The 16,469-nt window shown below is 42.8% G+C and overlaps 1 protein-coding gene across 5 annotated transcripts in view; it reads left to right on the forward strand.

Moving 5' to 3' along the window:
* The first annotated feature begins 863 nt into the window (after positions 1–863).
* The window catches only part of dph6 (diphthamine biosynthesis 6), a 54,100-nt gene continuing 38,494 nt past the window's right edge, over positions 864–16,469 (forward strand). For 4 of the 5 annotated variants that reach the window (XR_004611884.1, XR_004611885.1, XR_004611886.1 and 1 more), the window contains exons 1-5: positions 864–995; positions 1,460–1,551; positions 2,338–2,522; positions 15,284–15,357; positions 16,248–16,366. Coding sequence is in view for 2 of the 5 variants with exons in the window: in XM_034563356.1 (XP_034419247.1) it covers positions 973–995; positions 1,460–1,551; positions 2,338–2,522; positions 15,284–15,357; positions 16,248–16,366 (493 nt within the window). In the remaining 3 variants the exon portion in view is untranslated. The remainder of the gene's footprint in view (positions 996–1,459; positions 1,552–2,337; positions 2,523–15,283; positions 15,358–16,247; positions 16,367–16,469) is intronic. The other variant, XM_034563358.1, reaches the window with a different exon arrangement.

Below are 16,469 nucleotides of genomic sequence, written 5' to 3' on the forward strand. Positions count from 1 at the left end.
GATGAAGAGACATCTCTCTCAATTTTGTACTCTCAAACAAAATCAGTTGCCTTTAGCCTGCTTAGGGGTAGAAGGTAAGGGAAGCACACAAAAGCAGTGCAATTATTCTGCTCTGGCACAACAACAGAGAGCAAAAAGAGCATCAAAGGCTTTCCTCTGAGCAAAATAGGGCTCCCTCAGAGGAAAAGCGCAACCTGTTTGTGAATACCATCTCATGGACGTTTGGTCCTCTCTTGAGACACAAGAGGCAAAGGATGTGTGTCAGTGTCAGTATTAGAGTTACAGTGCATATCCACTTTGATTATGTTATGGTAAAGTCATATCTGCATTTTTTATTCGGTAAGTTTATGAAAGCTGAAAAACAAGATATAACATTTCACATATGAAATGTCCAAAATCCACATTTGAAATATACAAATCATGTCAAATGTGTTTATATAATATACAGGTGTAATTGCTGCTTTCACATTTTAAGTCTTCATCTTACTCAAATTTGACATGATAAATTAAAATGACCATAACAATAAAGCACATATGCACACATTCCCACTGTATCTGCTTGCATAGTTTGTGTGTGCTGTTGTGTTAGTTATTATTACTTGTATTTATTTTTTACATATTTTAGTTTTTGTATGTTTTGAAATGACTTGCAGGTTTGTGTCTTTTCACTATAGTATGGGTGCATAGTCATAGTAATGTGAACACAATTCACTTTTTGTACATATAACATCAATGTATATATTTATATAGATATATTATAATAATAAGAGACAGTGAGAAAATGGCATGGACCGATTTACTATCAGGCATATAAGAGGGCAGCTTGTTATACAGAAGGGTCCTTCAATAACCCGGAAGTCAAGCTCTCACATGTTGTGTACAGGCACCGGTTGCTAAGCGCGGTTATCACGTTGAGTACCATTACAGCCAATACTTTTTCTATCATTAGTCGGTTGAGCAAAAAATAAGAAGATGAACGTGGTTGCATTAATAAGGTAATCGCCTTTCTTCGTCGTAACTGTCTCACCATGCTATCACTGGTTTATTTAGCTAGCATGGCAGAAGCTAACTAAATCTCAGATGTATTACTGTCACCAAACGGTAACTTAGATAACTTGTTCCTATGAGGTCTAAGGTGTTGTCTTTCGCCTCTAACTGTGTACAACGCCACGATGTAACATATCATTTTTAGAAATAAAAAGGTTATTGACTATAGTGGTGTTGACAACCACTAACGTTACAAGAGTAGCACCAAGTACCTAACTCACTGCATGGTAAAGAATAAAGCATCCTCAGTATAGCAAGTACAGCCACTAACAGGTTCTTCATCACTGAATATTAATGCTGCTGAATCACATTCTTATATCGCCCCCGTACACTCCTGATAATGAATAGGTCGGCATCTTAATGATTCTTACGTAGCTTTACCTCTGTGCCTATTTCTCATGCTGTGTTCCAGTGGAGGCAAAGACAGCTGCTACAACATGATGCAGTGTGTTGCTGCTGGGCACCGGATCGTAGCTCTGGCCAACCTCCGTCCTGCCAACACAGGTTAGGGAGATGCCCTGCAGGGGTTTATGATCTACAAGGGCTCGCTTGGCTATATGGGCCAGCCAGCTGCATTTATGTGGACCGAGACACTAAGAACTGTACACAATCAAAGTACTGCAGAACTCTATTCTGTATATCCTACAGAAGAGTTTGTAGCATGCTAAAGACTATGCCATGAGTATGAGTTATATTATCTTCCACACTGTTCTTGGTTCCTGTCATTTGGAATTTAATATTGTCCAAAGGTAAATTAATAATAAAAATGCAATGAAATAAATATGCATATGAAAAAACAGCATAAGATACTAAATTGTGAAACATTTGAATATATAAATAATGCATTTTATCGCTTTTAAACAAAAACTAATTTATTTATTTTTATTGAAATACATTTGTATTCCAAGTCTATATTTTTACAGTGGACATTTTATTTAATTGTGGAAGAGTAAAGTGAATGACAATCTTCATAATAATTTGTATTTTATTTATTTATTTGCTTCATTATATGATTCTATTTCTTTATTTTATTTCAGGCCACTTGGATCTTAATGTAACTTTTTAGTATTTAGTTTTTAACAGGTAGTTTTAGCCTTGTCGTTTGCATATTGTTGTGTAATGAATGGTTTAAATTGTGAATGTCATAGTCCTCCCGTTCATTTATGTGATCTGATTTGATCTAGCTACTGTTTAACATCTTTTTCCAACATCACATATTGTTTATTACTGTCAGACATATGATCAGTGGCCTAACACAAGGCAGTGGGCTAAATATATTTTCCTCCACAGACGAGTTGGACAGCTATATGTACCAGACAGTGGGCCACCAGGCCATAGAGCTGTTTGCTGAAGCCATGGATCTGCCCCTGTATAGACGCACCATCCAGGGCATGAGCCTGAACATCAGCAGAAACTACAGTGTGACAGAGGGGGATGAGGTGGAGGATCTGTATGAGCTGCTGCACCTCGTCAAGGTAGGCCTCTTTTTTTCCCACCATTTGTGAGAAATATAGTATTTTATTATCTTACCACTGCTGCAGAGTGGATGCTGCCTAACATTCAGGTTCAACGCAGGTCATCTGGCCAAATGATAAGTGATACTTTCATCACTTACCAAACTGCTATGTTTTGAAGCAGACTTGGTAATATCTACCAAAGCAAAGAATAAAGTAGTTCTCCATATTCATATGTTGTAATACAAGCTTTTTTGTTCTTTGTTTACCAGCCGTACGAGCATGTTATTGCATGTGAGTCTCTTTTGTACCCCACCAGCAAGCTAATTGTCGCTGCTCTGCACTGCACTTATACGGCGGTAACCACTGACAATGCCATCCCGACCCATGGCTTCGGTCGCAGAAGCACATTCCAGTTTCTAAACCAGCCTTTTATTTGCTTGGCTTTTTAAAAATAAATGTTGTATTGGGCATATACAGTACAATCATTTTGTTTTTCCCCTATTTATAATTTAAATTTAAAAGGTATAATATATGCACACGTCTACTCTATATGTACAAATGTATATATCATTAAAAAAACCTGCGCAGGAATTGTGGAAGCCGAGTAGTTGTACAATACTTTCTTTGTAAGACTCAAGTAAAAATCAACAAATACAATGTTCACATGTAATATAAGAGTATTCACATAGTAATGAAATATAAAGTAGTCTTATTCAGAATAGTGTTATAGTGCCTCATAATGTGAATATACCATGGCAATGCTGCATCGTGCATATACTATAGTCATCGTTTTGACTCCTTGCCACCACTGACATATGCTTGACTGCTTTTTAGTGAACAAGCTCTCAGAGCACTACTAAACTTCTCATCTTTGCTAAGGTTCGTGACATATGTCACACTGTTGAGATGTTTTACAAGTCATTCTCTGTGGATTCAGAGTCACTTTGTAGCCCATCAGCAGTGTCTCAAAGAGACCCTGCTTGTCTAGTTTCATCTGGCCTGCTGTACACAAACAGTCCTTAGCACCGATTGTAAAGTGCAGACAAGCTGCTCAGCAGATTAAAAAGCTATGTTAGTGCTTTCCGTCTGTCTTATTTAGTATGTCTCGATTTCACTTTCAAAGTGGAGTAAGTTTTCTTTTAATCTTACTCTGGGAAAATAGTGTGCCTGTAGTATCAGTTAATGAAAGTTTTGTGTGTGTGAAGTTAGAGAGAGGTGCCCTTGAACAACTGGCTTCACAGGAAAAAAAATCCATTCTTTTTTTTTTTTATCTCACTTGACAGAAGATCAGATGCAAAAATTAATCACCAAATTAATATTTCATCAAATACCACTTTTGCCAGGACATTGACAAAATATTCATTTGATGCCAAATTATGTATGAGACCTCGGTGGTCTGATGTGGTGCGGTGTGGCTGACTGACAGGCTGACTGCGTGTGTGTTCAACACACCGCTGGCACTGCCTGCCTACCTGACCGCCTGCAGCCATGAGGAAGCTACCTGGACGCACACTTCAACAGCTCTCGCTGCTGTCAGCGCAAACAGGGTGTGGGATTGATCCTGGGTAACACCTTTTCCCCTCTATTCCCCTACACAACCTCTCATTTTAGCTTGCAGCATCAACATTTAAGAGCTTCTTATGGGATGGTGGATACGGTTTGTTGTTGAGTTTGGAGTTGGCTTGACGTGGTGTAAATGAGAGAGTGGGGTGGGGGGTGCTTTGTTAGGTCTGTGTGGAGACATGTTCATCCAGAGCTTAGAGCTGCTCCAGGGCCCCTGCAAGTCCGCACACCACCTGGGTGGCAAGGGCCAGTCAGCCTGCCTCGGGGCATTTTGCGCCCTCTGTCTGACTTTCTTTGTCATCTTCTGTATAAATCGCAGATTTTACACATGCAGCTACACGAGAAAGCTCATGTTTGTGTGTTTTTCTTGTGAGGATACGCACACACACATACATCCAGTCCAATTTCAGTTTTTTGGGCTCTCCTGAGCATTCACAGTAAAATAGTGGACGTCTATCTGGTACGTGATGCAATACACCATCTCTGCCTGTGGTCAGGTTTCTAATTGCAAAGGGCTGCTAATTTCCCATTTCCAGGGCTTCTCTGGTCTGACCTCACCAGTCACACGGGCCATAGATCAGGGCAGTTGGACTCCCATGGGGCCCTCGCGGGCTAGCAGACCTCCAGTCGTCTCCCCGTTTACCCCTCTCACCATCATCAACAGACCTGCTCCATAAACAACAGGCTTCCTCTCTCTCTCTCTCTCTCTCTCTCTCTCTCTCTCTCTCTCTCTCTCTCTCTCTCTCTCTCTCTCTCTCACTGAGTGATGTCAACCATAAGAATACAAATTTCTCTCTGAAGTTGCTTTTTTAGTATTCTGACTGATCACTAGGTTTACTGATTCGTACCATTTGTACCACATTGTGATGGGTTGTAAAGTCATTGCCTCCCGTATGATTTAGAAACTTGCACAGTTCTGTCAGAGCTTCTCAAATATTGTGGTCTCGTTCAGTTGTGCTCACCACACATACCTGGTTATCCAGGTATCTTTTCCCACCATAAAATGTGTGGTGTTGTTGATTAGTGAAGAAAATGATAGAGGGGGGAGAAAGAGAGAAGAAACGCTTCTTTTGATAATGAGCTGTGAAATCACCCTTACTGGAAAGAACAGTTTTAGCATGGGAAAAAAAAAAGTGATCTCTTTAGAAAGTATTATATTTTGAAAGATTCTTTCTAGCAGTTTGAATTAATTAGAAGTTACAAGATTATATTTGGCAAATGACACTTGAGCATAGATGAAAGAATATTTTTTCTTCTCAGATCCAGAGTTGATGAGTTTTAAGTGGAGATTCTTCCTTTTGCAGTGCTGGCAACAGAGGCTTAGCATGAGCCAACAGTGCCATCTATGGATCGTTCCCAGAAGCTGACAAAGCAAAGACACTACACGTTGGCCTCTCAGAGAATGTTTGGAGCCCTTTCAAAAGATTCAAAGGAAGAGATCATATTCTTCAGAACCATTGTTGATGGAGGAAGAAAAGTCCAATTATCATCGAAAAAATGAGTCGTCCATCCCCTGGCAGCAGTTATAATGGCAGAATGACAATCTGGCCCTATCCTTGGCCCCTTTGCTCTCATCGCTGGCTGTGCATGGCAGTGTGTCTTTGAAGTGTGTAACCTGATAGACATGCAAGCCACAGCATACCCCATCCCATCCTACTAGGTGCTGATCTTTAAACCTGCTCTTTGAGGGAGAGAATAACAGTTTTGTCAGCAGCGGGGGGGATTGTTTGCACATCTACGGCCGATAAAGGTATATTTTTTTATAGAATAGGTGAAGTCCTTGGGTCCTCTGCCAGGCTACAAAGGCACGCTAGATTATGAACATTATGTGCCAGTATAACATTTTTGATGTGGAGTTTATTTAATTACTCTCCTTTTTTTCATTTGGAAGTATCCCTGGTTTTGTGGATTTAAAAATGTGATTTCATAGGATGTGTGTCCATACTTCATGTGTGTGGTTGGGCTGCTCTCCTCTGCTGTGATCTGCTCTGATGTGTGATACAGATCAGCAGTGTCATTCACCCCTGGCTGTAACGCCAGTCCCCCCGAAGGCCTGCAAAACCCCTCATATTAGTCATATCACATCCCTCAAGTCCTTTATCCTTCTCTCTGTGCTCTGTGACCTGACACAGTGGCTCTTTATGCCCCGTGACCCTGCTCGTGTGTGTGTGTGCACGCACACACGGGCACACTCGTGTGTTCAAGGTCAGGTCAAATCGGGCCTCTGTTACATGATAACAGGTCTATCTCTGTTCTCCTTACACACCTCTGCCTCTCCTTTCCCCCAGTTTGCCTTCTTTCAACACTTTACAGGAGAAAGAAGTAATCCCACTGTTCTCATCCATATGCACTCTTTTTCTCTGTGTGCAAACGACTTGATGTTGCACACTAGTAGATGTTAGTGTGTATTAGTATTTTAAACTATATTTTTACAATGTATTTTTAAGATAGTTTACAGCATGTTATAGAACATCCTGCACAACAGAAATGTTGTGACCTGAAAGTACCACGGGCTCTAGGGCACGGATGGCATTGAGTTTTGGGAAGATGCAAAGAGAGTTTCATTCACTTGATGTAGTAACAGATAATATATATAAAAAGATAGTGACTCCATCCAGCAACTCTGCAACCTTTGAGCTGATGAATGAAGACAAAGACATTTAAGCTCATTAGAGGGATGAGGAACAATAGATGATATCTATGCACACGGTCCTTTCTGCCAGCTCTAATTAGCTGCACCGTGACATCTCTGTCATGCTTTGAGAACGAAATGTTACTTTCAAACATTTCGTATCCTGTAATGCGTTTGACTTTTCAGAAACACCGGTTCTTTTATTTATTTTTCTGGAGAACTAACGCCCAACTTCCTACCTCTGATTTTCTTTTAAAGCAAACCAGTATTTCTTTTCCCGGAGATGTCTGGGAAAAGTCTTGGAGAGGTGCAGTGAGACCTTTGGCCTTTGTAGATGAAACATTCCCTTTCGTTGGTGTGTGTTAAAACACCTTGTTTTTAGAGAGATAATCCTCTTAACCCCCCCCCCCCCCCCCCCCCCACACACACACACACACACACACACACACACTCCCCCCTCATCCTCTGTCTCTACCGCTGCTCCATTATCGACATCAGCAGACAAGAGTGGGGCCCTCTGAGATCGCAGAGGCAGTCTGTCCACAAGTCCAAACATTCCTTTTCATTCTTCCCTCTCCCTCGCTCCTTCTCTCTTCCCTCTACTGGCATCTTTGTCTCCATTGTGTTGTCGTCGCACTTTCATCCAGACCCTTCAGAAGCCTGGCACTGCGCTTTTGCGTGTGCCCTGATGGAGGTGTATCCTGCTGTGAGGATAGGAAGGAGAGGGATTGAGGGAGAGGAGAAAGAAAGGAGTAGAGAAGAGGAGGAGGAGGAGGAGGAGGAGGAGGGCAGGCTGGCAGGCAGGCAGGCGGAGGAATCTCCGGTTGAACTAGCAGCTCTGTGTTATTGATTAGGGAGCTGAGGTGTTGTGAGACAAGTCGTTGAGGAGGGGTGTGCACTATGTAGGGGGGTGGGGGGGTTCAAAATCAAGCACGCAGCCCTTCTCTGATTACCAGCGTGGTGCAGCATTAGATGTACATTGGGGGTTCAACAGGAAAATGGATTTAAAAAAAGCTGCTTAATACATAAATCATGACCTCTGGGGTCACAGCGAGGGTTTAGGAGATCAGATCAATAACAAAGCTAATGCAAGCTTGTTGTAGCTGGTTTGTGGTGCAAAGGGACCTCTAAATGGTGTTATTGGAAGTAGCCTAAAAGCGATCTCAAACCAATGGATAATCACTTTGTAGAAAGTTTTCTTTTATTCCATTTTCAGTGGAAGTTTAGAGCATCGTACTTGAGGATATATTTCAGCATGAGCTAGTCTAGATTCCTTCAACCAGCTGTCTCTCTGTGTCGCCTCTCTATGTGATAGCTATTGTTATCTTTTCCTTTGGTCTGGGACTGCCTGTATTTATGTTGGTCGACACAGTGGCAGTGGGGTTGAGATTGCAGGCTTGTTTTGCACATGAGGAAGGATAGCATTAGCGCTGAGATAATGGCGCTGTGTATTGTTCGCTGGCCGCGTGGAAGTGGTGGGACAGGATCTATTAGACGCAGGCCCATTTCCCTCCAACTGACGCTAACAGTCCCCACACACATTAGATAAAGAGCCTAGCCTCAAGCCTTTGTAATTTGTTTGTATTTTTCTGCTTAATGTACTTTGCTCAATCTTGTTTAGCGATGATGGAAGCTGATAGCCTTATCTCGCCTTGCCAAGGGCATGAACCACTACCACTGCTTGGTTGAACATTGTTCCAATGAAGAATGTGTGTGTGCAGTCATGGTCTTTTTTTGTGATAGTATTTTGATGCTGGATGAATTGTAAATGTATCTAGCAGTTATTTGCATTTTCAAATATTGACTAATATGTTTTGTTATGCACTAATGTAAATACGCCATTATGGAAAGTATATTGCTCGAATGTATCGTCTGTTTGATTGTTCATATTCAAAGTTAGGGGAAATAATGTGATCATTCTCTAAGCCTGGCTGACCAAATTTGATTGATTTTTCTTTTTTTTTCTTTCAAAACAACCACTACTTTTGCTCATGAGAGATCTGTTGTTACATCTTCACTTGCACCCTTGATGAAAATATATATTTGTATTCACTGTGTACTTTCTCCTCCAAGAGAATCTGAAAGTATGAAGATAGATGTACATGGTGCATACAGGCTAACTTTACTCCAGTTGTTTTTACTTTGCAGATAATCCAGCTAGTCACTGTGGAGGTTGGACTTTTAAACTCGTCATCAGTACTAACAGCTAGTCAGGCCCAATAGTCAGTCTCGGAACAAACCACTGAAGAAAAGTGCTCAGTCTTTCAACTCCCTGCCATTCATCTGCTCCACAATTAAGAGGACTTTTATGTATTGTTTTGTGAACCATTCCCCTCAAGAAATATTTGTGGCAGGCTCCATCACCTCCCACAGTCATAACCAGCCATATAAAAACACTGTCTGGAGTCTGGAGAGTGGGTTAAACCAGCATCACTGCTATATTTTCCTCCAGTCTCTCTCCGGGGAGGAAAGGGGGGATCATAGGGGGGGAGGGGATGTCTGTTGGAGCTATGGAGGATAGAGGACAGGAGAGCCAAGATGCCAAGAGCCTGGAACCTGACCCCACCAGAAAAACATTTACATTTGGAGTGTGTGTGTGTGTGTGTTTGTAGGCCAGTTCTTACTGTGTGTATATACGTGGACGTCAATACATGTGCGTACATACACCCTGTGGACTAGGTGGTTGTTATGGACCATGAAAAGCAACTGACATAGTTTACCTCTCTGTGGCATGAGACTCCGTCTTTGATTCTGTCCTACTTGCTTTCTGGAAGCAGCTTCCTGTCTCAGAAGCTCAAACACTCTTACCTCAGCCAAGTGGGGAATGTTGCAATGACAGAGCTGGGATTATGACTTTGTATGTATGCCCTGTGGTAAACTGTTGCAGAACCGTATTAATTGGAACAACTTATCCTTTTAATGGTGAGACCTTGAATGTTTGGAGGAAGTTACATGATGTCTTGTCTTCTTAAAAAAAAAAAAAAATCCCATAGAGGCACAAAGTGTTAAAAGTAGAAGCCGCCAATAGAATATTGCATTTAATAAGAGCTAATAATTACTGAATGTGTTTGCTTGAATTGCAAGTATTCATGGACATTACAGTACATCGATAAACAACCTTATGCCTCCCCCTGCTTTCCAACATTTAATTTTCCATTCGTGTAGATATGGAAAGCCTCCTTGTCCTTGGCCTGCTGAAACTAGGCCTTTGTGCTTGCTTTGGCCGAGGCCCTCTACCTCCCTGCCTGACGACTGGCTGGGCCTATGTTTACGTAACCATATATATCTGAGAGGAAACTCGTGAAACGTTAATCTCTCTACTTTTTAACCCTGATGAATTTCTACATTTTCCAGCTGTGCGGCATGGCATATTTATGCTCAGGCTGTATCGCTGAAAACAGCTCTGTCATTGTAAATGAATCACTACCCAAGACTAAAGTGTGTGTGTGTGTGTGTGTGTGTGTGTGTGTGTGTGTGTGTGTGTGTGTGTGTGTGTGTGTGTGTGTGTGTGTGTGTGTGTGTGTGTGTGTGTGTGTGTGTGTGTGTGTGTGTGTGTGTGTGTGTGTGTGTGTGTGTGTGTGTGTGTGTGTGTGTGTGTGTGTGTGTGTGTGTGTGAGTGAACTTCAGGCCGGGAATTGTACAAATACAAACTCGGCCATGAAGACCTGCACTGGTAGCTTCATGAATTCAATGTTTCTCCTTTTTTTTCACTTGTCACATTTCTGTGGGCTGATAAGGGTCCCTCAGTCATCGCGTTAAGGAGACAGTGTCTCATGTCATATCCTCTGTTGGTCAAACCTGCATCATGGCCTCAACGAAGGATAATACTTTCCCCTATTCTGCTTCCTCTCTCCCCGTCTTGTAACTCTGACCTGCGTAATCTCAGGAACCAGTCGGGGGTATTTAGGTTTGTGAGCAGCTGGCTTTGTGTGTGCAGTTTGTTTTTCTTATTCCACCACTCTGTATGGTTGAGGACTGACACGTGGTGAGTCATCTTAGCCCATCCACGAGCACAAAGAAAGAGCCCGTCTTTCAACAGCTGCTTCAAACAGACAGCACCACCAATTTACCGAAGGGAATGTCTCTGAAAGCCTTTTAGAACACGGTTTTGGCCGGTGTTTGTTTTACAAAGACATTTGCTAAACTTGCATGTCCATTTGTTGCTTTATTGTGATGGATCAGACATGGTACATCGTGTTTGAGCCTCAGTATATATAAGCGGCATATAATCTTGAAAGCATTGGGTGTAACTTATAACATTATAATTGGTCCAAATTGTATCCTGCACCTTGTGTTCACCTCCGCCACTTCCTATCACTCCTTCACCAACTCCGGGAGTCACCTTGGAGTGTAACCGTGCAGAATGTTAATGAGGAAGCTGATTTAAAACAAATAACCAGTGTCTCCTCCTACTAAGCTCACACTAAGCTTTCTGTCAGTTTGGCATGTCTGAGTTGTCAGGACAGCCCAACACGCCCCGGGACTATGTCCGCATTACATTAAACACAATCGCTTGACCCTAGCTGGCCCTATCCTCTGTACCACATCTACTTAAGCTCCTACAACAAGACCTAACCCCTTCTCCATGTTCCCACCGTGTGGGGGAACAGGGGGACAATCCCATTACATTGCAACAGGCCCAGCACTGATCTAATGGAGAGAACATTAAAACCATGTTGCGTCGTCCAGTCACTTACTTGATGGATCCTGAAAGAGAGGGATGGAGAGGAAAAGGAGTATTGGAGAGAAGGGGGGAGGGATAGGAGGCTGTGGGTGTTGAGATGACAGTGCAACACCCACAATGGAAAGCTTGTGATGGTGCCCCGGTGCCCTTGAGCAAACTGTCATTCAAACCACTTTAATTAATTTCTCCACTTTGTCTTCTTCCCCGCCTCCCCGCCATCACACCGAAGAATATTACATACATGAGGCAACAACTTTGGACTTGATAAAAAGAGTATTTTGCATTGGAAATATGTGGCCTTGTGTCTGTAAATACCAAGATCTGCCAACGCTGGCTTCCTAGTTGTCAGAACAGGCTGAAGCAGGCATTTTGGAAACCCACCATTTTGCAAAATGGAGCTTTGTATTGTTAGGGTGTATAATTAAGACCTCATTGTGACAGCCATTGAGAGAGAGCTAATGAGGGTTCTGATGTGTTCTATATGAATATGAATATTTAATCTTTAATAATTTATTGCTTTCTAATTGCCTTGGTTGTCTGTTAATGGTTGTGCACGTTGAAAACTACCCGGACTGAATATTTGGAATGCATAAGTACCTTTTAAGCGGAGAGCTGATGAAATAGCCACATTCTCAAGTTGAATTCTGTGCTTTATGATCGTCGTGTATGTATCTTTGGGGCAGATGCATATCTTGACTGAAGGCATGTCTGTGACTGTGAATACATTTGAACCACTCTTTTACTCCCTTACTAAGATGAATGTATATATAATTACAAAGTATATCACACACACTACCTTGATATAGAGTTTAATGGCCGTATCGTTTCTTTGTGGAGCATGTCTGCTGGCCTTAATCTTCCCCACAGCTGACATCTTAATAACTCAGTCCTCTCCATCCATTTCCACGGGAGACATCCGGATGTGGGGGAAGGATTAGTTTAATGAATTTGACAATTAGTAACAGAAGTTAATGACTGCATGGGGCTAAGTACCCTGATGGACATGGCTGGGGGACTGAGGGCTTCCATTGCTCTGGGCCATAGATCCTCATTAATAGCTTTTCTGCCTGCTGGAGAGGACAGGGGAAGCCAGGCCGGGCCTTTGTTTAGTCTGCCTCTGACGGGGCTGCTACGGGGTTGCACTGTTGCACAACGCCACGCCAGAATTAGTCCCGCTCTGGGCGTGAGAGTTAATGCAAGGCCTCAGGTCCTGGATCAGGTGAAGTTTCCTTTAATGAGCGGGGGTCATTAAATGTTGAAAAAAGAAAAGTGACATCGGGGCGTGCAGGGAGCTTTTCCTCTGGATCTTGTGCAATCATGAAGAAAGAGAAGTGGCTTGCGGGTCACAGGAGCCCTGATGACCTCTGTCTTGATTTATCGTTATGTTAACTTCTTACCCGGATCCCACCTCTAATGTAGTCAAAACATCGTTTATCCAGATAGCTCTCATAAAGATTTTATTCATATTTATTATTATACTGTGCTTCATGAGCTACCATGTCTCTTTGTCATGTATCCCCACTATAAACCATTTTGATAAATATTTCAGTTTCCATAAAATCAAAGTTTGTATTTTTTATGGCATCATGAATACACATGAAACAATTCCCATAATATCCATAAATTCAGATTTATACTTACATATACCCCTTTTTCCGCAATAAGTTATCCCACCTTTCCTACAGAAGTTGAGAAAGTATGTCTAGAATTTCTAAAATATCGTCCAGACCAGCATTGGCTGGCCCTTCATTTCTGCCTGTCTCCTAGTGATAGCTATAATAGCGTCCAAAACATAACCACATCCAAAAAGAATAATTTTCCAAAACTGTTTGCCAAAAGTTATTTCAGCTGGAGTCTCCATTGAAAACGAGGGGATGTGTGAGAAATGTTTCCTGTGTTACCCTGATGCTTGGGGTATTACAAGGCTGCATGGTGTAATGTAATGAGAGCCAGTGAAAGGAGAAACCATTTAACTGGTCGATCTTCAGAGGCCCGAGTACCAACAACAGTCTGCCTCCAGAGAAGCGGAGGGGCAGAAGGAGAAGCAAAGACAGAAACACAAGACCAGGATGTTGTTTGCTGTTGCTCTGATGCTCTGTTATTCTGTCCGGCCAAGTCTGGTACTGCCAAGTTTAAAGCCAAGACACCAAATTGGTGTTGATGTAGCCCACTCCTTCAACACTTCTCTTTACCTCTTTCTCTCTGTCTCTCCTTATCCCACTCCTTACCTCCTAATATGCCTCTTTAGGACATGACAGTTGTATTTAGGGAAAAGGTTATCATTGTATTAGAATAGAGTGCTGGCCCTGAGGCTTACCTAGAATTACATGACACTGCCTGCAGCCCGCTTTGCGCTGTGCTCGGCTGAAATGTTATCAGTCTGACTTAATTACTGTCACTGGCCGGTGGAATTGACTGTAATGTATATTCCAGTGTTGGACACAGAGAGATATTAAAACTTGAATCCCTATCTTAAAATCCCAAGATCTTAAGATCTCTTGGTGTTTAACTTGAGGTCAAAGAGTTCAATTTGGGTTGTGTATTTGTCTGTATGCATTTAACTTCAGCTTTATACCTCACCTCCTCTGCTGCACTGTAAACACCACATAACACAGCCACACACACACAGAGCACATCCTTTATCTGATTAGCTGGCACGCCTACAGCTGTGTGTGTGTGTGTGTGTGTGTGTGTGTGTGTGTGTGTGTGTGTGTGTGTGTGTGTGTGTCTGTCTGTGTGGGTGAGGCACAGTGCGTTGCAGCGCAGCGTCGGGCCCCGGGCAGGGCATGGATTTCATTTAGGAAAGTATCAAAGGTTTACACGCTGTTCGCTTTAATCAGCATGTTTATCAGGCAGAGAAAAATTGCAGGAAGGGACCACAGGGAGAAGGAGGGGGGGGTTATCTTAAGGACCAGTAGCCAGGGAAATTGATAATGGCTACAAGGTAATTTACTGGAGACTTGTGCATCCCTCCACTGCTTCTACCCTTGCCTCTCATTCTAATTACAGCCCATGTAATGTTCTAATGAATCTTCAGGTGTGTTGCTGTATGGGAGGGGCACGGAGGTAGGGGAGGGGGTGGTGCAAGTATGTCTCTGTATGTACATGTATGTGTACATGCGTGCACCGCCTGCTTGCACTTATGTGTGTTTTTATTTGCGCGTGTCACTGCGGATCAAGCCTGCGTTGCTGAGAGAAGATTGAACTCTTCTCAGGGCTGTGTCAGTATGTCTCGAGTGCATAGTTGTCTCCCTGTTTCTGAAATATGAATATGATATGAAAAGCAATTAGATTAGCCCTCAGCTATATTAAAGATACATGCCACTCACAGACACAATGCTTCGCTGATACTTCAAGTTGTCACTGCGGTTGTGTCTTCCAGCTGGGCTGTGTGTAGAGGATAGAAGCTGCGGCCAGACGCACTCATCTGCCGCTCACACTAGACTGCTGATAAGGTTCAGGAACTGCCTCTCAGTTGTTACCGCTGCCTCTCATCACACACCCACATGTACGCATAAACACACACACGTTCGCTCACAGGGCCATGTACGCAAACCCTCCAGGGGATATGGGCTGGACCATAAAGGCCTTGATATGACCAGAGTGTAAACATCCCCACAGGATTGTGGTCCGATGAAAGGAAAGAGCCGTCAGGAATCTGCTTTCTTTGTCTGTTTCTGTCTGTGTGTGTGTGTGTTGTTTATGTGTGTATTGTTTATGTGTGTTTGCGTGGTTTTGGTCAGATAACGCCTTTGGAAACCACTGTAGGTTGAGCAAGGAGTTTTTGGCCCCATGGGACGGTGACATCATATTGCCGTTACAATGCACATAGCGTATAATGGAAGAGGCGAGAAACCTTTGCAGTTAAGTTTCCTCCATCTATTTCCCCCCCACCCACAGGAAAAGGAGGGTGTCGAGGCGGTGTCTGTAGGGGCCATCCTCTCCGATTACCAGAGGGTCCGTGTGGAAAATGTGTAAGTCAAACACAAACGCACATTCACGACACGGAACACATTTGCTAACTTAAGTGCACACACACACACACACACACACACACACACACACACACACACACATATTCGGTTCAGGACTCTGAACTTTTGTGACGCACATGTAGGGAAAAGATCACATCCTCTGTAGTGTGTTCCAAACTTGGACTGATTTTGTTTAAACACACACACACTGAGTTTTGTTTATGCCATTTTATTTAGACAGGGTTGGTTTTTATGGTGCGTCTCTGTTTTTATGGAGCAGTGATTTCAAGAGAAGGAATGCAACGGATAGTTTCACAACTGTCTTGTGTTTTGTTAATATAAAAAAGTTATTCACAGAAAGATGAGATGGTGTCCTTGTGACACATATCCTCTTCCTTATTCTTGCTCTGGTTTCATTCTTCCTCCCTTGGTTTTTCTTTGGCCTCTTTGTTTTCTCTTGTTCTAAACTTACACAGGCTGGACATGTTGCAGCACCAGAGCTGCTGTATCTTCTTATAAACACATTGTTTCCCCTTTTAGATGCAAGATGCATACACGTAAACATCTCACGCATTTCTTGAGAAGTAGAAATTTGTGTGCAGACTTTTTACTTGCTGTGGATACGTGCAGTTTATGCAACAGACGGGCCACGGCTTAAGATGGATTCTTTATTTTTGTCTTTGAATAAAGCCACTGGCAGTGGTGGCAGGTAGGAGCATGTTGTGTGGGCCTATCAGGGTGGCAGCCTTCCCGCAAATGGAGAAGGTGCCCAGCCCAGTTGGCTTTGAAGTTGTTCCGAGCTGGCAAATATTCAATATGAACTTCTTTGCATTTGTTTTTCTGTCCACAATCTACTGCTCTCTCTCTTTTCCCTTTCACCTGTTCCCCAGATGTTTGCGTCTAGGTTTGCAGCCCCTGGCTTACCTGTGGCGCCGAGATCAAGAGTCCCTGCTCTCCGAGATGATATCGTCTGACCTCCATGCTGTCCTCATCAAAGTTGCCGCCTTCGGTGAGTTTGTGTCTCACTCTTTTGTGTCTCAGGCGGGTTTTTGTTTTTTTTAACTCTCTTTTTACTTTCTCTGAAAGTGCCATGATGGTTAAGTGGTGTTGCC

The sequence above is a fragment of the Cyclopterus lumpus genome, chromosome 22 (assembly GCF_009769545.1).
Source record: "Cyclopterus lumpus isolate fCycLum1 chromosome 22, fCycLum1.pri, whole genome shotgun sequence".
In the NCBI taxonomy this organism is placed as follows: Eukaryota; Metazoa; Chordata; class Actinopteri; order Perciformes; family Cyclopteridae; genus Cyclopterus; species Cyclopterus lumpus.